General features: G+C 46.4%; 1 protein-coding gene across 1 annotated transcript; it reads right to left on the reverse strand.

Annotated features, from left to right (window-relative positions):
* Positions 1 to 568: 568 nt before the first annotated feature.
* Positions 569 to 23,721, reverse strand: LOC118594072 (interferon-induced GTP-binding protein Mx1-like). The gene is made up of 14 exons (XM_036203860.1): positions 22,431 to 23,721; positions 19,935 to 20,124; positions 16,630 to 16,822; positions 14,757 to 14,894; positions 13,462 to 13,616; positions 13,094 to 13,232; positions 11,510 to 11,708; positions 9,834 to 9,912; positions 8,687 to 8,809; positions 8,253 to 8,394; positions 6,247 to 6,405; positions 4,465 to 4,541; positions 2,991 to 3,233; positions 569 to 999 (listed from the first exon to the last, which is right to left on the reverse strand). Exons 2-14 carry the CDS (start codon positions 20,040 to 20,042, stop codon positions 769 to 771), a joined length of 1,986 nt encoding a protein of 661 aa, XP_036059753.1. The 5' UTR covers positions 20,043 to 20,124; positions 22,431 to 23,721; the 3' UTR covers positions 569 to 768.
* Between the last annotated feature and the right edge of the window lie 2,018 nt (positions 23,722 to 25,739).

Consider the following 25,739-nt stretch of genomic DNA (forward strand, 5'->3'; position numbering starts at 1 on the left):
AGATTCATTCGGATATGAGGACTCAGAGGCTTATAGCCTGAGGAAACAGGATCAGCTGAGGAACTAGTGAGGTGAGGTAGCTGTGGCTTATTCTGCTTCTCTGATCTTCCAGTGGTCACCCCAATAACTGGCCTCAGGTTTGATCTTATTAATAAGACCATTTAAGATTCCTGCTACAGTATAGTCCATAATTTTTTAAGAAATGTCATTTTGTAGGACTAGACAGATGGATCAGTGTTACAAGCATGAGGGCCTGATTTCAAATACCCAGAACCCACATACAAAGCCAGGCAGGCACAGTGATATACATCTGCTATCTCAGTCACAGTGAGATGGGACGCAGAGACAAGAGATCTTCTGGGGGCTAGGGGTTCGCTAAGAGGGCTATGTGGAGAAGTTCCAGGCCAGTGAGAGATTCTGCTAAAAAAGTAGAAGGTACCTAAGGACTGACACCCAAGGTTGTTCTTCAGCCTACAGACACAGACAGACACGGACAGACACAGATTTATTTTAAAGTCTGTCTCATTACTAGTTCCATTGCCTCAATCCCATGCAGCTGCTTTTGTGTGATTGAAATGGAAAAATCAAAGGGTTTTTGTGTTGTTGTTTTTTTAATTTGCGAACTCCAAATGGTAACAAGTAAAAGGTTCAGACGATACAACAGTAAAGGGGTGAGTCTAATGGAGTGTGCACTGAGGTATTTCTCCCTCAAAGCAACCCTTGGTCCATACCATGCCACTAACATGCAGGGCAGGCTGGAAAGCCTGATTAATAGGAGAATTTGGCAAGCTTGTGCCGAGCTTGGTCCAGCCTTGAAAGCCGCCTCTTCAGGAATTTCCTCTTCTCTGTAATATCACTCCGCTCAGCCAGGAGCCGGCTACAGTTAGTCTTGTCCTGTAAGAGCTGAAGCATGGCTTTCTCCAACTCTTCCCCAAATGTTTGTAGAAGAAAGTACTGGATGATCAGAGGGACCTGTCTCCCGATGCTTCTTCTGCACTCCTAGGAGGAGGGGCAGGTCACAGAGGGGTTGAAAGTAGAAAGAAAGAGCTGTGAGTGCCAGAGGGATCCAGGTTTCCAAGAGAAGAGACCCTAACAGGTGCACAGAACTGGCCTGGTCTCAGCCCCTTCAGTATACAGGCAGATCATGACCTGGCCAGGTATCAGGTTGCTGGGACTCTGCCCTACCGGCTTCCCTGACCATCAGATGGATGGACCTCCATTAGATACAGGTAAAATGAGCCAGAAGATGGTCCACAGATAGCCCAACTCCATTTCCAAATGGCAGATCTCTACTGACAGAATCGCTCAATTGTCTTCATCAAGTCTCCAACTTTGCAGCCCCAGGGAGCAGGGCTTTACAAAGTCCCTGGCAGAGCTCTGAATTATTTGATTGAGAGGAGTTGGTTTCCACCTGAGAGGATCTTCTCCCAGCCCTACAGTCTTCCCAACTCTCCCTGTACTTAGACAGGATGGTGTCCTAGAAACGCAGTACTGGTGGTTCTACAAGGCAAGTACTTCTCTGGAACTCAGTTTCCTTTCCTAGGATGCAGGGATACTATGAGCATAACCTTCTGAGGATGGTTAAGCCAATTCACCATATCAAAGAACACCAAAGTATCAGGAAGTCAGACAGATCACAAGTACCTAGTTGACAGCTCAGGGACAAATTGTAAGATTACAGCAGCATAGGTGTACTTTAGGACCAAAGTCAGCTGGAATGTGGCTCATCTCCAAATGGAAGTGGAGAAGAGAGACATCAGGGATGCAGGTGGCCTCTCAGGAGGCGTGAGGGCCTCAGACACCCAGATGTGGACACCTTGGGTGAGAGCAGGGCCACAGCTGGAAAGAAGGACTGATACCTGCAGGCACAAACCCCTCACTTCTGCTCCAACATGCAGGGAACTTGACATTATGCTCTGAGAAGTAAGCCAAGCAGGAAGGACAGATACTCTGTGATGTGATTACATTGGAAGGAGGTCCCTAGAGTGGTCAGACTCCCAGATAGAAAGTAGAAAGGGAGCAGCTGGAGGTGGGAGAGAACTAGAGTCAGTGTTTAGTAGAGATAATCTTGTTTGTGGCAGATGAAAAGTTCTGGAAGGGCACAGTGGCAATGGGATTTTTATTGACTCTAAATTTAATGTCTCTAAATTGCTGCACCAAACAGTAGTTGAAGCGGAACGTTTTGTGTTGTGCATGCTTTACCACAATTAAAGCAAAGAAGATAAATAAGCCATGGGGTGCCAAGAGGCCAAGCTGTATGGTGCACTAGACACAGGAGCTGTCCCAAGGGGACCACACTGCCTTTGACATACTGAAAGGCCACCAAAGCAGCACCACAGTAACTAGGAAACTCAGTGTACAGGTCAGAGGCACAATGGCCACAGAGCCTTTCAGAGTGAGGACCAAAACATTCTCCAAGGACACATGCCAATACCTGAGGCTGCTTGAAGCTAAAGGCTAAGAAGTCCAGATAGGTTAAAGGTGTAAGGAAATTCTGAAGCACTTTAGAGTCTGAGGCAGGAGGACCCCCAGGAGTTTGAGGCCACCCCGGGCCTTGTGAGTGACAAAGCAGCCTAGGCTACAAAATGAAATCTCACCTTAAAAAAATAAATTAATAAAGATCTGAACTGACTTAAGAGGTACAAGAAGATCCTAAAAACTCTGCTAAAGCCCCAGAAAGACAAAGTCTGTTTAAAGTACAGCAAACACAAGGCTGAGAAAATAGCCCTCCCCCTACTGAGCTGGGTCTGTCTAGGGCTAGTGCTGTAGAAGTGGGTTATGGAGATGAAGAATCCCAGCTGACCCTGGGAGATAACCCCCTTTGTGGCTGAGGCCCCTGGTGGTCAGTTAACATTTCCTGTGAAGAAGGAATCCTCCTGGCCTCAGGAATCTGCTGATGGATACTTTACACACATGCCCCTACACAGAAAAGTACACTGAAGGAGAGGAAGCGGCCTGGAAGCTCAGCTCTGGGCCATTCCCACACTTACCTTGTAGTAGGCATTCAGGTGCTGGCTCATCTCAGTGGTAGACAAGTCCTTTTGAGGAGATTGAGAGTTATATTGAAAGGTAAAATTATTCTTTTCTTTCTCGACTTCTTTCTTTTTGACCTCCTTCAGGGCTCCCCTGTAAACTTCGTCCTGGCAGTATACAATCTGCTCCATCTGGAAGTGAAGTCGAATTAGCTTTTCAGCTTTTTTTTCTTGATTTAATCTGATGTCTTCAATTTTGGACTGCAAGGAGAGAAAAGCAGTCAACAGCTTGTTGAGGGATATTTGTACACTATGTGAAGATGTGTTGTTGTGATTGGTGTAATAAAGAGCTGAATGGCCAATAGCTAGGCAGGAAAAGGTTAGGCAGGACTTCCAGGGACAGAGAGAACTCTGGGAAGAAGAAAGGCAGAGTCACCAGCCAGACTTGGAGGAAGCAGAATGGGCAGTACAGAGATTAGGTAACGCCATAAGGCAGAATGTAGATTAATAAAAAATGGGTTAGTTTAAGTTATAAGATCTAGTTGGGAAAAAGCCTAAGCTAATGGCCAAGCTTTCATAAGTAATAAGTCTCTGTGTCATTATTTGGGGGCTGGAGATCCAAAGATGTTTCAACAAGGAAGCTTGCTACAACAACCATCAAGAAACACATGATACAGAGTAAGAACACAGGATGCCCGATGTGTCCACATGCATCAGGCCACCCAACAAGAACAAACACAGGTATCACCGGGGAACAGCCCCTGGACCCCTTGCTCAGCTCATCTATGCCATCCTACCAGCTGAGGGTGGGGACCAGGGGATGCCTGAGCCAGGTGTGGGTTGTCTTGTGTTGTGATGGTCAATTTTCAATGCCAACTTGACTGGATTTAGAACCACTCAGGAGACTAATCTCTGAGCATGAGGGTGTTTCCAGAGAGGTTTGACTGAGTGAAATGGGAAGACCCACCCTATTGAGGGCAGCACTATCCCATGGCTTGGGGTTCTGGACTGAATAAACTGGAGGAGGAGCTGAGCAGCACACTCTTCTTTCCCTGCCATGGTGGACCGTATCCCCTCAAACTGTAAGCCAAAGCAAACCCTTTGTCAGGCTGACCTTGTTACACACTTGTCACAAGTAAACATCTGTCAAGGAATGCAGAGAATGGCAGACAGGTTCCTCCCATTTTATTATATTTTATGTTCCTGTGGGGATAGCTGGAGTAGGCTCACTTCCTCTATATGGAACCATGTTCCTGCCTAACAAGGCTCTTTGGGCTGTGGGTTTCAATGTCTCACCTCTGAATTCATCCCCTCTCCCCTCTTTCCCTTCTCATGTCTGCTGTACCAGAAGAATCATAACCTTGTCTTGAAGACACAAACATAAACTTGAGTCTTCATTTCTCTGAACAGACACAAGAAAGTTGAAATGGTCCCTAACCAAGAAATCATGCTTATTTATTTTATTTTTAAAATAATAATATGTTGGATTTACCTTGGCAGCACTGCAGAGGTTAAAAAATTCACCAAAATTCTTTAATGAAATCTTCGTGAAGGCGGATCGGACCATATCTGATAAAAGAGGACAAAAAAGCTCAATATTGACAAGACCATCTGTACTCTGTATAGACTGGGGGAGGAGGGTGAGATTAATATGGCTAAAAACACATTCCCTCTCTGTTCCCTCTCTGCCTTATCCTCTTCTCTTTGTGAAGAGGAGGGTGTGTTCTGCGGCTGAGGAACTCTGCAAGTACCTGAAACTTCACTATCTCTGGGCATGGATTATGCCCTGTATCCTAACTAGCTTCAGAGGATATTTCTAGCAAATTATAAATATAGCAATTCCTTGTCAAAAACCTGTTACCTCTATCTCATTCCTGTCTGTGAGCACTAAGTGCCCAGTTATCTGCTTGAAATAAACCCAAGAGCCATTTACAGAAGTTGGAAAGTTAACTTTAGTTCCTTTACTCTAGAGAATTTACTTCTGTCTGTGACAATCGTCATGTAAGTCATTAAAGCCTAGATGTCATGCAGGACAGGTTGTAGACATGACCACCTGATACAAGCCAGGGCACAACCTCTGGTGTTGATCTTCAGGCATTGTTTAACTTTTTTTTTTTTTTTTTTTTTTTTTTTTTTTTTTTTAAAGAAGCAGGCTCTCTAACTGGCCTGGAGCTTGCAAGTAGGATAAGGTAACTATCTAGTGAGCTTCAGATCCACCCCCAACATCCCCATCTCTGGCTCCACACTGCTGGGATTATAAGTGCATGTTACTACATTCAGTTTTGTATGTGGGTTCTAGGGATTAGATTCAGGCCCTCATGCTTTCAAGGCAAGCTCTTTATTGAATGAGCTACCTCTACAGTCCCTGTGATCTGAAATCATATATAATCCTCCCCATTTTTGCACTTAAAAAAACTTCCATTTGCCTCAGTCTCCTCACATACACCCAACGTTGAAGGTAGTGTCAGGTTCTCTGCTGCAACTCTGTGCTAGGAGGGAGGTACACCCCAACCCCACAGTGACAAAGCCTTTGCCTCCTCTCTAATTTCCACATATTACACAATGTCAGTGAAGCCTGTTCCCAAGTTTTGTTATCACCAAACCTGAGGAGAGGGTTGCAAGAACCCAGATTTAGAGAGGGCCAGCCAAGGGAATGGGAGGCCCCTGAGTGCTGCTATATTGAGAGACAGTCTTTAGGGACCTGTGGTGTCTGTGCCAATTCCAGGTAGCCAAAAATGCAGGAGATAGTCAAGGTTCAACTAGGGCTTCAGCAGGATAGCAGAAGTGAGTTGGCACTGAGCCCAGGAGACAGGGAGGAACAGAGAGGTAACTGAGGCAGGACCACTGCAATGGGTAAGGACCAGCTTCACTTTGCATGAAGGACTCTGGCTGTGTTCTTTGAGAAGTCCAGTTAAGGGTCTAGGAGCTTAGGTGACTCTGCCCTCTGACAGCAAATCCTTGTGCCCAGAGGGTCAGAATGGACTGACTTCCTGAACACCACAGTGGCATCTAAGAGCACAGAAACCCTGCCACCTACTTAGACCCAGCCCTAGAGGACAGCTCTGAGGTATAGAGCTGCCTTTGCTGCTGACGTCTCCTGCTCCAGAAATAAAATAGCAAGAGTGACAGCAGCATTCCACAGTGACTTTGGGTGACGCTATATAGTGCTGCTTAGTGAACCTCAATGGTCTTGCATAGCATTCCTTAGTGACCCTGTATACCGCTCATCAGTGACCCTGCACAGCACTCCCCAGTGACTCAGTATAGTACTCACCAGTGACCTTGTATAGCAAAACCACAGGAGGCTCTTCTAGGGCTTTTATTTGTTTTTTGATGATGCTCTCAAATGTCTTATAGTTCACAAACCCTGGCAGCTCCCGGCCACGATACTGATTTTCAAATACTTGGATCTGGCTGTCTATCTCAGCAGAACCTAGAGTTGAAAGAATTGTTTTTACAGAAACCATCTTTCAGGGTTTTTTGTTTTGTTTTGTTCTGTTTTTTTAATTAAGCCAACTCTGATCTTTCTGAAAAGATGAGTACCTAGAAAAAAAAATGAAATGAGATAAATCTTAATATGTTCCTTTAAAACTACAATAAGAAAACTGTGTCAAAGGTCACTTCCCTCAGTTGAGACAAAGTGGAATGCAGAGCCAGAGACCACAGCAGAATATAGCAAGAAGAAACCAGGGGAATATATGATCTCAAAACAACCTTGTGTATGAAGGTTTATGAGTCAATTTGGATTTGACCAGAGAAGGGTCAAAGCACACTGTGGGAGGAGGCAGTGGGGGGCAGGGGTGTGTGGGAACAGACAAGCACCTGGAGGGCCCAAGTGTACATGAAGCAAGATGCTTAGTTCCTCTCCTTACTTCCAGAACAACTTCTGTGAGAGAGATCCCATCAGGAGCAGAACCTTCCCAAGGCTCCCCTTATAGACCTGACTGTGTGCTATCCTGTCTTGGGGGCAAAGTGGTCCCATAGGAAATGTTTATGCTGGAATTTCACATGCAATAGAACTCATTTACAGTGGGCATGCCATTGACTTCTAGCATATCACAGGCCTATGCTATGACCCAAAGTGCCTGTGTTTGACACCTTTCTGTCACCTTGAGGAACTGTCACTCTCATGGAAATGAGCCCCTTCCACTCTTCCTTATCTCCAGCCCTATAGTTGTGGCTGTGCTTTTTGTCTATCCATGTCTACCCAGACCACACACCATGTTTATGCTCTCTATTCAAGGAGCATAGATTCTTCTAAAAGCCATGAATTAACTAGGGTGATCAACCTGCACTTTTTTTCTAGATGTCCTTAAGAATCAAGAATAGATAGCTTGGGTTCTATGACTCAAAGCAGAGCAAATGTGGCTCCTGTGTCCACACTCCTGCCATTCTTATCCCCTACATAACACTCCAAAGTCTCCCCCAAATCCCAGGTCCATGATGGTCCCTGGAATCACTGCTGTGGGAGGACCATGTCCCCTTAGTTCATAAGTTGAATTTCATCTCTACTGTGCTGACACTGAAAGGTGGGCCTTTAAAAAGTGACCAGGACATGTTGGCCTCACCCTCAGAGATGGGATGTGTATCCTCAGAACAGAGGCCAGAGGAAGCTGGCTCTCATCCTTCACACATGAGGACCAGGCTAGATGATACCATCTTGGGAGCAGAGATGGAGCCCTCACCAGACACCTTATCTTCTGGTGCCTTGACCTTGAACTACGGGCAAGACCTTCTTTTGCCTGTAGCAATCAGATTCAAGTTAATGAAGTGTCAAGTATTGTTAGGGACCAAGATTTCAGGAACCAAACATGAACCATGGAAATTACTAGCTAAGCCAGAGAACAAGTCATAAGCCCACTGCCCTTCCCCAGATCAGTAACAACTGTTTGCTAACCAGAGGCTCCCAAAGATAAGAACATTCCACAGTCAGGTGCCATGGCAACCGAATGTAAAGAGCATTCCACGGTCAGGTAGCCTAGCAACAGAACAAATGGCCCCTGACCAGTGACCTTAGCCGACTTCTTGCAGTTGCACGACCTGCACGTCTCCCACGTTCTGCACACCTTCCACGTCCCTTCCCCTTCCCTCCTTCCTGGCCCTTCCCCTTTTATGCTATATAAGCCATGTGGAGGAAAATAAAGATTGGCAGCTTGATCAGAATACTGTCTTGCTGTCGTCTCTTGTGTCCTCTGTCTCTCATTCGCTCCCACAGGTGGGTTGCCTCCATTGAAACCCCACTGGCCAGGGCAAAGTATACCAATCCAAATGGACACTCACTTGTGTTGAAATGTTCCTCAATATAATTATTCCAATTAAGAAACTCATTTCTCAGGTTGGTAAACAGCCGACTGCCTCCCCCTGGTACAGTTTCCTGTGCTTGTACCAAAGCAGTGATATCCTTATTGAAGGCATTAATTTTCTGTGAAGGAGATAATTCACATACAAGGATCAGGTAAGTAGAGGAAATGCATTGGTTGTTGAGCCACATGAAATACTGGGGATAAATGTCTTTGGCATCTGGAAATCCTGCCCCTTCCTCCACGCTCCCCAGTCCCCACCAGCCCCACCCTGCTTTCATCCACTAGTGCTGGTCCTTCTCATAGTGGTGCACAGAATGTGTTTCTGTCCATCTTAGAAGACTGAATATAGAAGAGATCCCTGTAAGACAGTGATGTAGGAATCCTCCATGGGAAGTCACAAGCAATACCCACATCAATCAGAAAGAACATTCTCTCGTTACTGTCTTCTGGTATATCTATGCCGTACTTCTGTAGCTCCTCAATTGTTCTCTGGTGACTCTTATTTATTTGATTTTCCAATAGTGGGAGCGATTTCTGAAGTAGAAAAAAAAAGTGGGTCAGAAACATACAGACTGGGAATGCAAAGGAGGACCAAAGCTACTCAGAAACATGGCTGTGACAGAAGCTGTTCATCCCCTCACTCATGGCTCCTTGGCAAGTGAGCCTTGGCAAACAGGATTTCCTGCCCATGCCTGTGACATTCTGGCAGCCTCTGAAGGCTTCCTGGGTGCACAGTAGTGCTTTAGAGGAACTCTCTCCACCCAGGTCTACTTACACACCTGCCCTGGGCATACAACTCTGTAAACTACCCACTACACATGGTTCCTGCTTAAAAGAACCACCTAGAGACAGTTCCTTACACATCGAAACATAAACTCTCTGCAGAGGCACTCCACAGAGTACCTAATATTAGCTTCTGAGACAAAAGCAGCTGGACTAACATGAGACCCTTCAACTCTTGTGTTATTTTCAACAGATCTCTGCAACTTGCTGTCCCTGGGCATCTTAAGGCACAGAGTTCAGCAAGAACAGGCCTGCCTCTCTGTCTGTATCAAGGAGGTCCAGAGAGAGTCACTCACGATCATGGTGCTGTGCAGGTGCCCTGATGTCCACCTGCATCCTGAGAGCTGCAAGAAGACCTTGAACACAGGGGGAGCCCAGAGGAGGGTCACTGCTGAGTTTCTTTCCACAGCTAGTCCTCATGCAGATCTAGACACTAAATCCACATGTGCTGAGTATTCTCAGGACTCCAGGTGGAGAACTAAGATGGTTTGAGATGCAGACTCCACCAAGTCAAATAAAAGTGAACATGGCTTCTATCTGAAGAGCACATTTGAACTCAAGCTCTCGAGATCAGCTCCAGAATGAGGGGCTGACAGCTATGCCACCCAGAACCTAAGGGTGACAGCAGCAGGAACCAGCACAAAGCCTTCTGTTGCTGGAGTCACCAACTCCCAAATACAACATGTCTGTGCAAAGAGATCTTGACCAGCTTGTGGGCCCAGGGACCATCCCAGTCACAAATCAGATTGATGCAGACACAGCCACCCCAGTTTACACAGATGTGTGAGATGAGCTCTGAGGTCAGTCTCTCTGCCAGAAGGGGCACTGTGGCCTTCCCATCCTCCAGAAGAACTCTGAGGGAACAAGAGAGAGGATCCCATTAGACTGAGCCAGAACATAAGTCTGCAGCCTGATGTGGGGAGGCCACAGCCAGTTTGGGTACTTTTAATGAATGGGTACCTTGAGATTGGTTCTCATGGAGTACTTAGAGAAGCTTTTGTACAATGATACAGGGAAACCGGCTATGATAGTTCTACAGTGGGCTGCAGTAATCCTCCTCAGCTCATTAATAATCAGAGTAAAATCTGTTCTCCACAAAACATGTGTACATAACTACAGATATGTTATCATGGCATAATATCCCATTCCATGTGTGATACACATGAATACACATGCACACACCTTATGTGTGACACACAAATATACACACATATCCTTCTGTGTGTGATATGTGAGTACACACACACACACACACACACACACACACACACACACACGGTTCCATGCATAATACACATTTTGGTATACACACACCCATCCATATAGTCTATACATGGAATATATTATAGAGATTCAGCTATATACAATAAAGCTATACCTAGAAAGATCAAGGAATCTTTTCTAGAGGGAAGTCATTTATCAAGGAATATTTGGTGTTAATTCAGCTTTTAATATTCAGCTGTTCCTTGCTATGAATTTCTTGTGCAGTCATATACTTCCAGACCATATGGCAAACAGTATAAGCTTCTCAGACCTACTGCTGATCTACTAGTTAACACCCTATAGAGCCTAGGAGACAGGTGGACTGTAGATGCACAGCTTTGTTTCTTGTGCAAATGAAGCTCAGACTTTTTTCCCCAGACTGGCCAAATGGCATCCAGAACTTCTGACTCAGAACAAAGGATTTTTGCATATCCAGCTGTGAGTGAAGGCTGGGGCAGAATTCCCGGTCCAAGCAGAGTTGCCTGGCCAGAGGAGAGGAGAACAAGGCAGAGTTTTTGTAGATGGTAGGGCAGAGTCACATGGCCTGAGAGAAAGGAACAAGGCAGATCTTTTGTAGAGAATAAGGATTGGGTCAGGTCAAGAGAGTGGGAAGAGAAGAAATGGGCATGGATGGAGAAATTGAAGACGAAGATGAGATTGAAAGCATAGGAGCTTACTAAAGCTATGAAAGGACAGAAAAAGAAGGGACAGAAGGAATTGAGTATCACGATGGAACTGAAGCAGTGTAGATAGAATTTTGTTAGAGAGAAATAAAGTAAACAGACATAAGAAACATAAGTGTACATAGATTATTTTCCCTCAGATAACCCCACGCCAGACACAGCGTCTTCCCTAGGACTCTAGGAAGGATTTTCTAAGGGCAGGCCCCTGAGAAAATTCCAATAACACATAAGTACATACACTAATGCATAACACACATGAATATACACAAAGTATACAGATCCAGATTTTCATACACTGGGTAGAGGTACCTCCCTCCAAGTCTTACCACTTGAGTTCAATCCCTGGATCCACCAATTCCCACAAGTTGTCCTCTGTTCTCCACATGTGCACTGTGGTGCCTGTGCATGTGCATGCACAAACTACCCCCTGCCACACACACACTCCTCAGGTTAGGTCTGCTCTTGACCAACAATTTTTAGTGCATGAACAGCATGATGGAGGCACCTGAAATGTGGGTGCTCCTTGAAGAAAGCTTGTTCCATATTCAGGGCCTCAGTCAGGTTCAGATGCTTCTGGACATCCCGTTGACCTCTGCACTTGACTATCATGTAGCCCTTCTTCAGGTGGTACACCAGGTTCCGAACCACATCAATGACCTTGTCCTCAGCCCCTCTGTCCACCAGATCAGGCTTGGTCAAGATCCCTACAGGACAGAGATCAGAGGACATACACCACCCCAAAATAGCAGGAAGTATAGCTCTCACCAGCCACCAGCAGACAAGGGCTACTTCCCATCTAAGTTGGATAGCTAATGTCATCTGAGAGGAGAGATCCTCCACTAAGAAAATGCTTCCAACAGGGCATGGTGGCTCATGTATTTAATCTCAGCACATAGGAGGTAGAGGCAGTTGGATCTCTGCTGTGGATGATTGATTGATAAATAAAATGCTGATTGGCCAGTAGCCAGGCAGGAAGTATAGGAGGGACAAAGAGGGAGGAAAATTTGGGGAAGTGGAAGGCTGAGGCAGAGAGACACTGCCAGCTGCCACAATGAGGAGCAGGATGTAAAGTACTGTAAGCCACGAGCTACATGGCAAGGTATAGATTTATAGAAATAAGTTAATTTAAGATATAAGAACAGATAGCAAGAAGCCTGCCATGGTCATACAGTTCATAAATAATATAAGTCTCTGTGTGTTTACTTGGTTGGGTCTGAGCAGCTGCAGGACTGTCGGATGAGAGAGATTTGTCCTGACCATGAGCCAGGCAGGACCAGGAAAACTTTAGCAACAAATCTCTATGAGTTCAAGGCCAGCCTGGTCTACAACTTGAGTTCCCAGGACAGCCAGGGCTGGAAAAACCCTGTCTCAAAAAACCAAAAAAGCCAAAAAGAAAAAAAAAAAAAGAAGAAAAGAAAGAAAATGCCTCCATAGATTGAGCTGTAAGCAATCCTGTAGGGTATTTTCTTAATCAGTGATTGTTGGGGAAGAGTCCATGTGGGTGGTGCCATCCCTGAGCTAGTCATCCTCAGTTCTAAAAGTAAGCAGGCTGAGCAAGCAACACTCCTCCATGGCCTCTGCACCAGCTTTTGTCTCCAGGTTCCTACTCTGTTTGAATTCCTGCCCTGACTTCCCTCAGTGAGAGACTGTGTCTTAGTTTGGGTTTTTATTGTTATGAAGAGACACTGGGACCACAGTAACTCTTTCCAAGAAAAGATTAATTGAGGTGGCATGCTTACAGTTTCAGAGGTTCAGTCCATTAGCATCACAATGGGGAGTCTGGCAGTGCTGCAGGCTTCTTCCTAGCACCTCTCCATGGCCACCACCCAGAGAGACAACAACTGTTCATCCTTACACTCTGTAGACATTACCATGGCTCCTAAGCCAGTGAGTCTCAGCAAATATGATGTCCTCCCCATTCTTGCCCACCTCTGACTCCTCATGCCTTTCCTACCAGGAAGATGAAATGAAGGGGTCACTTCTTCCTGCCTCAGTGGGATCCTGGGTGTGAAGTAAGATTGGTCCATCTGGATCCAGGAGTTGTGTCCCCACTAGCACACCCACACCCTGTTATCTCCCACTCTCCTACCTATGGTCCTGTCCCCTTCAGGGTCCACCTCCTGAGCCATGCTCAGTGCCTCTGTGGTGGCAATGTCCACATTACTGGGGACCACCACCAGGTTGATGGTCTCCTGTTTTTGGATGTATGTCTTGATGAGTCTCTTGATCTGTAAGAAATAAGGTGTTGACTCCTAGTCATGGAAACAGGATCCAGAGTGAGGAGCTATGACCATTCACTTGCTTAAGGCCCTGGCTTCCATGGACTGCAACCCTCTGTAGTGAATCCTGGCCATTCAGTCTCACTCCCACCTCCTCAAGTGCCTCTTAGATATCCTTGGACACACTCCAGTGCCCCTTGCATCCCAGTGTAGGTCAGAATGGCGTCTAGAGTCTCACCTGGCATCCAATGTCTGCAGGCTGATTGCCTACAGCCACCCTGGTAATCCCCGGCAGATCAATCAAGGTCAGGTCTGGGACATTTGGGGAGCTGACCTCCAGGCTAATGAGCTCACTGCTAATCATCAGCCCATTCCCAGCAATGAAGTTCTGGGCTGGGAAGAGGAAAAAGAAACAGTGAAGTTTAGCGGGCACATTTTAATACAGAGACTTCTGGGGAAATATTTTGTGATTTGGATATGAAATGTTTCTGTTTTGAAAGATTGGTTGTCTGTGAAATTATGTTGGAAGGTTCCAGAAGCTTGGGAGATGGGCTCTGACTAAAAGTAGTAGAAAACTATGGGCAGGCCATGGTGTTTTATATATTATGTCTGCCCCTTCCTGTAGTTCTTTCTGTTTCCTATCCACCAGAAGGTGAGGAAGTTGCTCTGGGCAGAGAGGGACACTCTTCCTCAGACCCTTCTGGCACTGTCAGGGAAGAGCCACATGTGCACCATAAGGATGGTGACAGCCCAGGGAATCCCTCAAGCATGAATGGACATCCATGAGGAATATGAGCTTACCCTGGTTATGAGGCGCCATGGATTCAGGTGTCTGTCCACACATGGCATTTGCCCCCTTGCCCTTAGTAACAGAAGCTAGGATAGAAACTTTGCATCAAGTCATTATCTAAAGTTGCCCTGCTCTGCTCAGCAGTCAGTTGTTTGAGATGTTTTCTTCTGATTAAGAATGTAAGCTGGAAACACAATGTGTAATAGGGTTTATTTGTTCCAAGGGCCACTTACCATAAATGAGGTCATGAAATTAAATGGCAATGTTCTAGATCACATAGGCCTAAGTGTGGGAAGGGTCCAAATGTGGAAAGGTATAGTAGAACAGGCCCATAGGGTTGAGGAAATTGGCTCAGACCAGCTGCCAAGTCATGCACATAATGTACTCCTTATGAGCCAACCTGGAGTCTGCCTGAGGGCCTAGCAACAGGAGCTATCAGAGTTCCTGACTGATATCAGAGTTCTTGATCATGCCCAGCTAATGAGAGAAGACCACACAGACTGGGTGCTGGGAGAAGGGTATATAAGACCTTCCTCGTTATTGAATAAACAAGTTAGTTATTTACCCTCAATGGACTCCTGGTGTCTGTGCTATTGACATTGTGCCTTTTCAACCCCTCACCCAAGGGAGCCATTAGAATCTGAGCAACAGAAAGGCCCAGAAATTGGAGAGTGGGAACAGTCATGGGGATTCCCTCTCTACTGCCTGACCAGAATGAGGAGCAAATGTGGGCATGTACTTACCTTTATTGACTTCCCCTTCCACCTGTGAGGGGTCTGAGACCTCAACCTCAGTTTTCTTGTAGGTGACTTTGCCTCTCCACTCCTCTCCCTGTTCCAGTTGCTTCAGTTTCAGCACCAGAGGGCACCTGGTAACGATACCTAAGACGCAACAGCCATATCAGTCTTGTGCTTTGACATGAAAGGCCTTAGACAAGTGGCTCTATCTCATGACACTCATCTGAAAACCTAAACCTCTCTGGTCTCATGCCCTGATGCCTTAAGTCCAGGCTGAACCCAGGCCTATGTACTGGGGACTGGATGACTTTTGTGCATTTCTAGTAGTTTGAAAGCTACCATCTGCTTGAGGCTCCTTCTTCCTCACAATGTGATGTCCTGTTATGAAATATTATTTTAAGATGTGTTACATTTGTTTACACTGTGGAACATTTGTTTTAATGATGCAAAGCTGTGTTACATTCTTTTATGTTGCATTTGTTTAACTCTGTGAAGCTGTGTTACTTTGCCTGTCTAAAACACCTGATCGGTCTAATAAAGAGCTGAACGTTCAATAGCAAAGCAGGAAAAAGGATAGGAGGGGCTGGCAGGCACAGAGAATAAGTAGAAGGTGAAAATGAAGGATGTGAAAGCAAGAGAGATTAAGGAGCAAGAAAAGAAGGGGCCAGCCACACAGCCACACAGCCACGCAGCCACACAGCCATGCAGCCACGCAGCCACGCAGCCACACAGCCAGCCACAGAGTAAGAATGAAAGTAAGATTACAGAAGTAAGAAAAGGAGAAAGCCCAGAGGCAAAAGGTAGACGGGATAATTTAAGTTAAGAAATGCTGACTAGAAGTTAAGCCAAGATAAGGCTGGGCATTTAAAAGTAATAAGTCTCCATGTGTATTTATTTGGGAGCTGTATGGTGGGACCCCCCAAAAGAGTAAAGAATAAAAACAACCAACAACATGCCGCCTTGTGTTTATTAGGTTGTGGAGATTTTTTGTTTGTTTGTTTGTTATTTGTCAACTTGAAACAAGCTAGAGTAATCTAGGAAGAGGGAACCTTAATTGAGAAAATGCCTCTCTGTCAAACTGGGCTGTTGGTAAGCTGTGAGGCCTGTTCTTGACTAATGATTGATATGGGAGGGCCCAGCTCTCTGTCAGTGGTACCAGCCCTAGACAGGTGATTCTAGATGCTATAAAAAAGCAGGGTGAGCAAGCCATGAGGGACAAGCCAATAAGAAGCACCCCTCCATGGCTTCTACACACCCACTCACTACATCCCTCAGGCAGCTTTACAGTCCCCTATTACAAACTTCTGCCAATTCCTATCTGCCTGTCACATCTCACCTACAGTGCTAGAGCAGTTCAGCTCTAGCCTCACTGAGCCATCACTGACCTCCTAGGCCTTGAAACTCAAACAGCATCCCTAACCTGAGCACCAACCTTTATGTGCTTAGGTGATGGGCCATTCACAGGAGGGGCTCAGAAAGAAATCATGTACATATAGTTACGGGTACTTAGTCGATCTTCTACAAACTGAGATTCCGCAAATGTACAATGGGACAGTGCTATGGACTGAAAGCTGCCCCACCCCCAGCACATGGGCTCAGCCCCAACACCTATAGTGACTGTTGGATACAGAGCTGAAAGGAGCTAACTTAGGCTGAAGGAAGGCTTGAGAAGCTGCATGGGTGGGGCCCTAACCACTGAGACTGGGGCCCTTGTGAGAGCAGGAAGAACCTGCAGGCCTGCTCAGGGGAAAGGCTGCCCACAGTCAAGGAGAAAGACCACTTGACCTTCATTCTGCTGTGTGCCCAAACTGGGAGGGATCTGTTTCTATCTTGAGCCCCAGGTCCACAGCCTAGCAAGGCAATAAGCATGAACTCTCACCACTGCCTCTGGGGAGGGCCACTCCTGACAGGGCTTCCAGCACAGAGCTCTTCCCTGAGCTCTGGTCCCCAATGACTGCAATGGCAGGCAGGGCCAGGTCCTGCTCCACACCCAGGGCCCGCAGGGAGTCGATGAGGTCAATGCAGGGCCGCACCTTCTCCTCATACTGCCTGCAGAGGTTGTTCATAGGCTCCTAGATGAGGGCAAAGCAAGAGTGAGTTCATGGAAGTGCTCCTGCAAAGACTGCTGATTCAAGGCCAGTTATACACAGTGTCAGAATCCTCAAGACAGTGATAAATGAACAGAAAATATCTGAAGAAACAATAAATGTGGATTCCTCAATTTTCGTGACAACCATAAAGATCTAAGAAAATCAACAAAACTCAGACACAGGACACAAAAAATAACATCCCAGGCCCATTAGAATCAATCTGTTCCAAACTAGTCATAACAAAAGGCATTTTTAAACTAGCCAGAAAGGAACTGGGAAAAAAAATGGCTCAGATGTTAAGAGCACTTTCTGTGCTTGCAGAGGACCCGGGTTCATCTTCAGGCACCCACATCAGGTGGCTCACAACTGCCTGTAACTCAAGTTGTAGGGGATCCAATGCCTTCTTCTGGCATCTTCAGGCACCACACACATGTGGTACACAGACATAACTGCAGGTACACACATATACACATAAAACAAAAGTAAAATATTTTAAGTAGCTAGAGGAGTTAGAGAGATAGCTCAGCATTTAGAGCACTTGTTCTGGTAGAGAATGTGGCTTTGGTTCCCACCATCCACATGGTGGTTCACAGCCATCTGTACCTCCAATTACAGGGGATAAGACCTCCCTCTTGTAACTTTGCAGGTATCAGGCATATACATGGTGCCCATATACACACCCATACCAAATGCACACAAAATAATATATATGTATTAATTTTCTAGGTTGAGAGGAACAAAAGCCAGCTTAACAGCTGTTGTTTTGTTTGCTTGTTTTAGCAGAAAGAATGCAATTGTGGAGACAATGTGGTGACTTTTACTTACTTATTTTTTTAGTGCTGGGAATTGAACCCAGGTGTTCATACATACTAATCACATGCTGTACCACTGAGCTATATATCCATTACATAGTGTTTTAGGATTACTGACAAAACACCACCATTATCTATCTAGTAAAAGTATCTTTTGAAATGGAATAATTTATTTATATACAAATGGCTTTGGAGTATGCTTGGGACTAGTGTGTCTCCAAGCCAAAACTTGGCAGTTGCTCTATAAACATCCTATAAGAAGCTGTGGTGTTGTGGAAAAATCTTTCTGTACACAGTGAATATTTGTTGCTCTCACTGGTTTACTAAAGGGTTAAATGTCCAATAACTAGACAGGTAGAAGTTAGGTGGGACTTGCAGACAAAAAGAGGGTGTGAGGAAGAAGGAGGGTGGAGTCACCAGCCAGATGCAGAGGAAGCAGGAGATGACTATGCCATGCTGAAAAAAGGTCTAGCTACATGGTAGAGCATAGATAAGAAATATGGGTTAATTTAAGTTGTAAGAGCTGGTTAGTAACAAGCCTAAGCTATCAACTGAGTGTGTATAATTAATAGTAAGTCTCTGAGTGGTTATTTGGGAGTTAGCAGGCAGGACAGAGAAAGATCCATCAACATCATGGAGGTTTGTATTTTATGTTAAGGGTTATTAGCTAGTTTGGATTTTTTTAATGAGACAGGATGGGAGTTTATGTTAGTGGTAAATATTGAGGAGGGCACTGATCACTTTGCACATGTTCTCTCTCCTCACCCACCTGATAGGGCAGTTAGGACAGGTACTGCTGTTGTTACTAAGCTTTATAATATAGACAAGAGAACTGAGAGTTGGAGAGTTAAGCAACATTGCTAACATGTAATGGCCAGTTTGGGATTCAATCAAAGCAACCTATTGCCTGCCTACTCTTAATTTCTCTCCTGGGTTGCTTTCATGAAATCATACAAATGATTACTAAATACACAAAAGTTTTTCAGATAGCAAAATACAAACTCATCCTCAGCACACCAGCACTGCAAGAACTGTGAAAAGCATTCTGTGTGCAAAGAATTCTGAATCCATACAGTGGATCAGAGGCCACAAGTGCTGACTGCAATTGTTTCTTATGAATTGACCATACTTAAATTATGCCTGAACACAAACAACAGCAATGCATTCTGGGGTTTCTGGTTAATAGAAAATAAAGGCCATGACAGATAGGATAGAGAGTGACAATGGCACATGGAATCATATTTCTATTAATTATATCTCCTACACATTAAGTGGTATTGTGTCACCCAGAGGTGCTATCTATATGCCTATCAAAATTTAAAAAGGACATTAAAAACACCAAAAGAACAGTCAACAGAGAACATGGACTGCATTCACAAAATACAGTGTTTCATCAAAAAAGGTAAAGAGTATTTAAAAAGGGGGAAACAAAGACAACACAGAAAGCAGACAACACTGTGTTCTCAACCAATAACATCACATTAAATATAAATGGCTTAAATTTTGCTCCAACAGGCAATTACTCTGAAAGGACCACAAAGAGAGAGGGTGGCAGCCTCTGGTCCCAAGATGTTGAAAAAACAGCAGCAACAGGGCATAGTGTTCTTTACATGACAGAACAGGAATTAGTGGAGCAGAATACACAACCCTGAAAGTCACTACATGGAACTGGTGTAGACAAGGTGCAAAGGCATTGCAGAGGAAGCAAGGACTTTTTGCCAAGCTGTGTTGGATCATTTCACTATATTTTACTTAAAATACTAAACATCTGGTTGAAAAAATGTAAATACATGCCATAGTCAAGGAATAAATATTTACAAAGCATGTATCTGAGCAAAGATGTGTACCTGACTATATAAAGAATTCTCATAACTCAACAATAATGAAAATATACCACATGGCAGCTCCAGGGATGTAATATCACAATAAGACCTCACAGGGGTATAACTGCAGACTGAATCATATAGAGAAGGAACAATTATCACATTCAGGACTCAGGGCTCTGCCAGTCCCCAATAATCCCCTGGTTTCCCAGGCCAAGATTGTAACAACATTCAATGAAGGAGATAGATAAGTCATTGTTCTCAGCTTGGTCCAAGCGAAGTAAGCAGCTGACCAAGATCTCCATCTTGCCCTCAAAAGATAAGAAAGTCACTTTATCAGAGAAGCAGCAGCCTTCACTCCTTTCTAGCACCCCACACCCACTCCTAACTGCAGATCCACCCTTTTCTCAGGTGGACACAGCTCATGTCCTATGGGGAATGCTTTTGGTAGCAGCTCACCATTGCCTGGCTGTCCTTAGAAGTATTAGGATGTTTATGTGGTTTCAGGTGACTAGATGCAGAAGTCATCTCTTTCTTATTGACTTTCCATGAAGAACTCATCCTCATATTTTTCCAGGTGGATTTGTGGTAGAAGTAAAGGGTTTGGTTCAGAATAGTCTTGAAGCACTGCCACTGGCTAGGCCCTTGACTAAGAAACACAAAAGAGATGCCAATATTTAGAACTGCCCTTCCTTCTCTGTCCACCCCAGTGGCCTGTGCTTCTAGCAGCACCTCATCATTCCCTCTTCTGGAGAGGGGGTGAGATGCATTCTTTGTGTGAGTTAGGAGGGGGATCACAAAAGAGGCGTAATTCTAAAGGTACTCATGGAGTCTGTCAATCAAAGAATTTTGTCCAGACACAACTCTTACCTCCCCTGCCTTTGGAAAGATCTCAGATTTTCAGAAGATCTCAGACTCTAGAATGAAGACCCCCTTCACCCTCAACTTGAGCTTTGTCCATTGTTCCATGGTTGTCTCAGTTGGTCTTATTGCACCATCAGGTACAATCACTGGTCCCCAGGGCTTGTGTCCCATGACAAATGATTCCACATGATCTATAATAGGATTTGGAGAAGTATTTTCTCTTCTATTTCCTTCTCTGGTATGTAACCCCTGGGTGGTGTCTGCAAACCACAAGTGTGTGTAACTCTTGAGTTACCTTTGAGACTTGATAGATCTCAGAGCAATTTCAGGGGGCACACTCACTTCTGCTCACTCAGTGGCTAGGTATTTCGTTATACTTTCAATCCAAGAGGAAGACATCTGCTCATCTAGATCTTGTTCCAGTCAAAGGGAGGAAACCCCCAGCTCCAGCAGCACCTCATTTATGGTAGATGCACAGGGCATCTGCACTTCCACACCTCCTAACTCTTCTCTACTGCAAAGCCCATTGCACAGAGACCCTCAGGGCAGCCCCACCACATTTCATGCAGGTTCCTGCCATATTTAAAGGTCGTGGTCAGACATACACAAGTAACCAGGTATGCTGTTCTCTAAGCATTGCTATCGAGGCATACCTGTGCCCATTTGTGCTGTCCTTGAGATGGTTAGCAACACTTCCACACTACAGTAGGCAGTGGGCATTTGCCAGTGGCCCTCATGTGCCATATACCATTTATTATGGACAAAGATCCCAATGGCAGGGATCCCCTAGGTTTCTATCCTGTTGGGAAAGCATCCTCAGCCCAGTTGGAAACAGATGCAGCATGGGAATAGGATTCAGCCCTTTCACTGTTAGAACCCCTAACCACTCGCTATCCTGCCTGTCCAGGAAAACTCTAAGATATTAAAGTGGGAGTCTTCCCAGGCCTGTCTGGTTGTTAAAATGTCCACAGAGAGACTCAAGAGCCCTTTCTTCTCCCAAGTTCCTGCCTTCCATGTTCCTCTACAATTGAACCTTTGAAATGGAAGGTCTGTGGGACACCCTGCACTCTGAGCAGAGGTAAGGCTTCAGACCACCCAGGACAGCTCCTGGGTGGGGGACTGGGAAGACCCTGGGTATGTACTTCTCTATACAGATCCTCTGTCAGCCCTTCCAGCAGGGTCCCCAAAGGAGTCTCCTGTTTGCATTTCAAAGCCTGCCCTGAATCATGTGACTTCCTTTCACCCTTAACAAGAGACCTCCATCTGCTTTCCCATGGGCTTCTGGCCTTTGCAGCAGGGGATCTGAAATCTCTTATCTAGGCCTTAGCCCCAGACCCCAGAGATCCCCAGGACCCTACTCTCTCCTGCTGCCACCATCTAGAAGAGATATTGAGATTTATAGGTCTGTTTCAGACTGTCCCCTGAAGTCAGCAGCTGGGTGGGACCCCATGTCTAGACCAGTAGCCCTGCCTGTGCTGTCACTGACACTTCTATTTTAATAGCACTGACAAACGTCCCACATTGCCCTCCAGGATCTACAAGGAACCCAGAGGCACCCCTATCCCTGAGCTAGGCAGTACCCCCCACTCCTAGTTCCGCTCACCAGTCTCCTGCTTAGTGGTGGAGAGCTTGGCTTTCTGGGCTTCAACATCTTTCAACAATGCTGGCTCCTCCCCTTCCCAGGGAGAATTGAAACTTAGTAAGATTGTCTGAGCTTGCAGCCCCTATTACCTTCACACCAGACATAAAAACTGTCACTGTCCCCATTATTGTAATAGCACCAAGAAATGCCCTGCAGCACTCACCAGGCTGATTAAGCTTTCAGGCTTTTGTGCAGCAGTTCAGCTGAGATCCATTCAGATATGAGGACTCAGAGGCTTCCAGTCTGAGGAAACAGGATCAGCTAAGGAATTGGCAAGGTGAGGAAGCTGTAGCTTGTTCTGTTTCTCTGATCTTCCAGCGTTCACCCCAATACCTGGCCTCAGGTTTGATTTTATTAATAAGACCTTCTAAGATTCCTGCTACACCAGGGTCTATAAAGAGCTGGAGGAGGCATCCCTAACCCTGCACAGAATCCTGTGCTGTACTCACCGCTCTGGCTCACTGCTCAGCAATAGTGTTCAGCTTCCTGGCTCAGACCTCTTTCAACAGTGCTGGCTCCTCCCCTTCCCAGTGGGGGAAAAAAATAACGGAAGCTTAGTGAGATGGCCTCCCCCACCCACAAACTAAGGTCAGAAACAAAATTCACCCTTAGGGGCCCTTGGCTGGGTCCTAAGGTATGGAAATTGCAGATGGCTGCCTGCTTTCCTCAGAACCAGCCCAGCTCTGTGTTGCACTTTCTGCTCCAACAGCCTGACCTCCTCTCAGCTGAACATAGCCTAGTCTTCCCTTTGCATTGGGCCACTCCAGCTGCACCAGGACTCCCATAAGCTGTGTCAGTGGCAGCAGGCCCCCTCTGGTCCTTACCTTACTCTCAGACCCCGCCACCTCCCTCTTCCCATTGGTTTATTCCCTGCAGACCTCCCTGTGCTATGAGCCTCTAACTTGTCCTGGTTGAAGATGAACAGACATGGTGGCCTTCTATGGGACTCTTATGGGTGTGCACACTGGCACCACCTAGGAGATAACATTGCCCCACAGGAGTCACTGGTTCCCCACCTCTACTCCCTCAGGTCAGCACCATCCTGTCCCTGACAACCAGCCCCCAAAGTCTGCTGTGACGAAAGAGTGTCTGCCAGTATCAGACCCTGCCCCAGCTGCAGTCCAGGGTTCCCATGGCCTGCCTGGATAGAACCAAACCTCTATTGTGTAAGGGAAGGAGGGGGGCTGTAGTCCCTTTGCTATACAGAGAATCTCATGCAGGGAAGGCCAGAAAAAAAACATCCTAGGAATCACAGAGGAATCTTGCCAACCTCCCTTATGACAGCAGGTCCTGAGGGCTGAGCACACTGCTCCTGCAGGGCTGGTGAAGGTGACAGGTGCTCCTCCATGGAGAAGTGGAGCAGGCCCAGCTGCCCCTTGCCCTTCTTCAGAGAAGACCCCTGCTCTGCCAAGAACTTCCCCCAGTTCAAGGAATCACCTCTCCTCAGAACCTAGGGACTTGCTGAGCTGCCTTCCCCTGGGAACTGGCAGGGCAGACACCAGGCTCCCTTTGTGTTCCCTAAGGAACAGAGAGCCCTGTCCCAGGGTCTTGACCTCTGTTTCCAGGCTGAGGGCAAGGTCTGTGGCCAGACTCTGTCCATGCTGGTGCTCTTGCAGGTAGAATCAGGCATGGTGTCTGTGGCTCACCATGTTTTTGTAGCGCGAGAAGGCGGTGAACAGGGAGGGAGGATTCAGTGACCTCCAGAGCTGTGCTATTGTTGCACATCCCTTCATTCCTCTTCCTTCCCTTCCCCTCCCTCTTGCATTTCCCAGTCGGCTCAGACTCTGGTTTCAGTTTCGTTTCTCTTTGGTTCCTAGTAATTCAATTCAGTCTGTGTTGAGAAATAGAACATCATGCAGGGCACAGATTCAAAAAAGGAGTGTGGGGAATGCTTAGGAAGGTGACAAGCCTAAAGTGAGGGGCAGTGAGCAGTGAGGGGCAGATGAGCAGTGAGCAGTGAGGGGCAGATGAGCAGTGAGCAGTGAGGGGCAGATGAGCAGTGAGCAGTGAGGGGCAGATGCGCAGTGAGCAGTGCTGGGAGGGGGCTGGAGGAGGGGGCAGCCAGGAGAGGAACCCTGTACACAGGGGAAAGAACTGGGCTGGACTAGGTTGACAGGATAAGGACCTGCCTGGCCTGCCAGTCCCCCTGTACTCTGGCTGACATCCTGCAGAAGCCTGCAAGCAGTTTTGCTAATGCCTGGCCTGAAAGAACTACAGAATAGCCCCAGCCCCCACTTCAAAAGCTCAGTCCTTAGCCTGTGCTGAAGTGTCACAGTGTTGGGCCCAAGGAGACCACCACCTAACCCCTAGCTCCAGGGTAAGAGACCAGGATACAGAGGGGCACAGAGGAAAGTCAGGGTCCATGTCCTAGCTGAAAGGACCAAGCAGATGCCATAACAGGCTGCTCAATCTCCTCTTAGAGATCAGGCCTCAATTTCAGTTTCCTGAGACTTGAGCAAGCAGTTTCTGGGAGGGCCGTGAACAAGAGACATAGTCCTTGCAGTAGCTCCCTTTCTGCACATACTCTGACTGCTCAAGGTTCAGTCAGTTGTTTACTGTCTGGGATCCCTCACTATGTCCATAGCAGCTCAAGGACAGAGCCTGGACCACTGAGCCAGGCCCCACAGTCAGTACCTGCAAAGCCAGCCAGCCCCCATGGCAGCTCAAGGACAAAGCCTGGGACTTTGTCCCTGACTGCCCCCAAAATGATAATTGTAACCCCCAACCAATAAATTCAAAGGTTACATACCCTCACCCAATTAAAGGAGAACAGAGATAAAAATAACAGTAGCACCCAAGCCAACCCCCAAACTGCCCTGAAGGGCTTGCAGTTTTAGCCTTTAAATAGCTAGCCACACAAAGAAAGAGCAGCTCCTCCCTGCCTCACTGTATTGGGTGCAGGAACAGTTCCCTGTCTAGACTTGTAAACTTAAACAAAATAAACCTTGCTGTTGCATTCTGGACATCCATGATCTTTGGTGGTCTCTTTGGGGTCATGATCTGGGCACAACACTAGCTAGTGGTGCCACAAGAATGCAGGCTGGAGTTCTGTGTCTGAAAATCTTAGAGAGTGCTTATTCTCCCAAGTGTATATCTGGGAGAGGGGATGCCCACTTTGGCCAGTCTGCTTTGCTCTGCAGTTAACCTACTTTTCCTTCCTTTCTTTCTGCTTCTCCTACGTAGACTGTTCTGCTGTCCAGGTCTGCGATGCTGCATCTGAAGATAGGTGCTGCTTTAGGTCCCTACACAGCCAGCATCATGTGTCTTCTTGCTTTCCTTCCAACATGAAGACTCAGGTGCGCAAAAGGGGTTCTGGGGACCAGTGAGATGACTCAGCAGGTAAAGGCACTTGCTACCAAACCTGCCAACCTGATTATGATGCCTGAGATCGCATGGTGGAAGGAGAAAGCAATCTTCCAAACTCTTCTAACCTCCACACGTGCCCTATGGTTTGTCCATCCCCAGGCACTGGACAGAAAGGCTTCTTCACTTGGTGACTGCCAAGCATGGAAAGTACCAGGTAGGGCAGCAAGAGTGAATTAGGATGCCCGCTCCCAGTTCCTCCTCCTCCTTTAGACAGGGTCTCATAGTATACAGCTCAGGCTGGCCTGGAATTCATAATATAGTCCAGGCTGGCTTCAAACTCACTGCAATCTTCCAGCCTCAGCTTCCTAGATAGCTCTCTCTCTCTGCCTCTGATTATGAGCTCTCATAATAAAGTCATGAGCTCTCAGGGTTCTGTAGTGGATAGCCATCCC

This window comes from Onychomys torridus, chromosome 12, assembly GCF_903995425.1.
Source record: "Onychomys torridus chromosome 12, mOncTor1.1, whole genome shotgun sequence".
Lineage (NCBI taxonomy): Eukaryota > Metazoa > Chordata > Mammalia > Rodentia > Cricetidae > Onychomys > Onychomys torridus.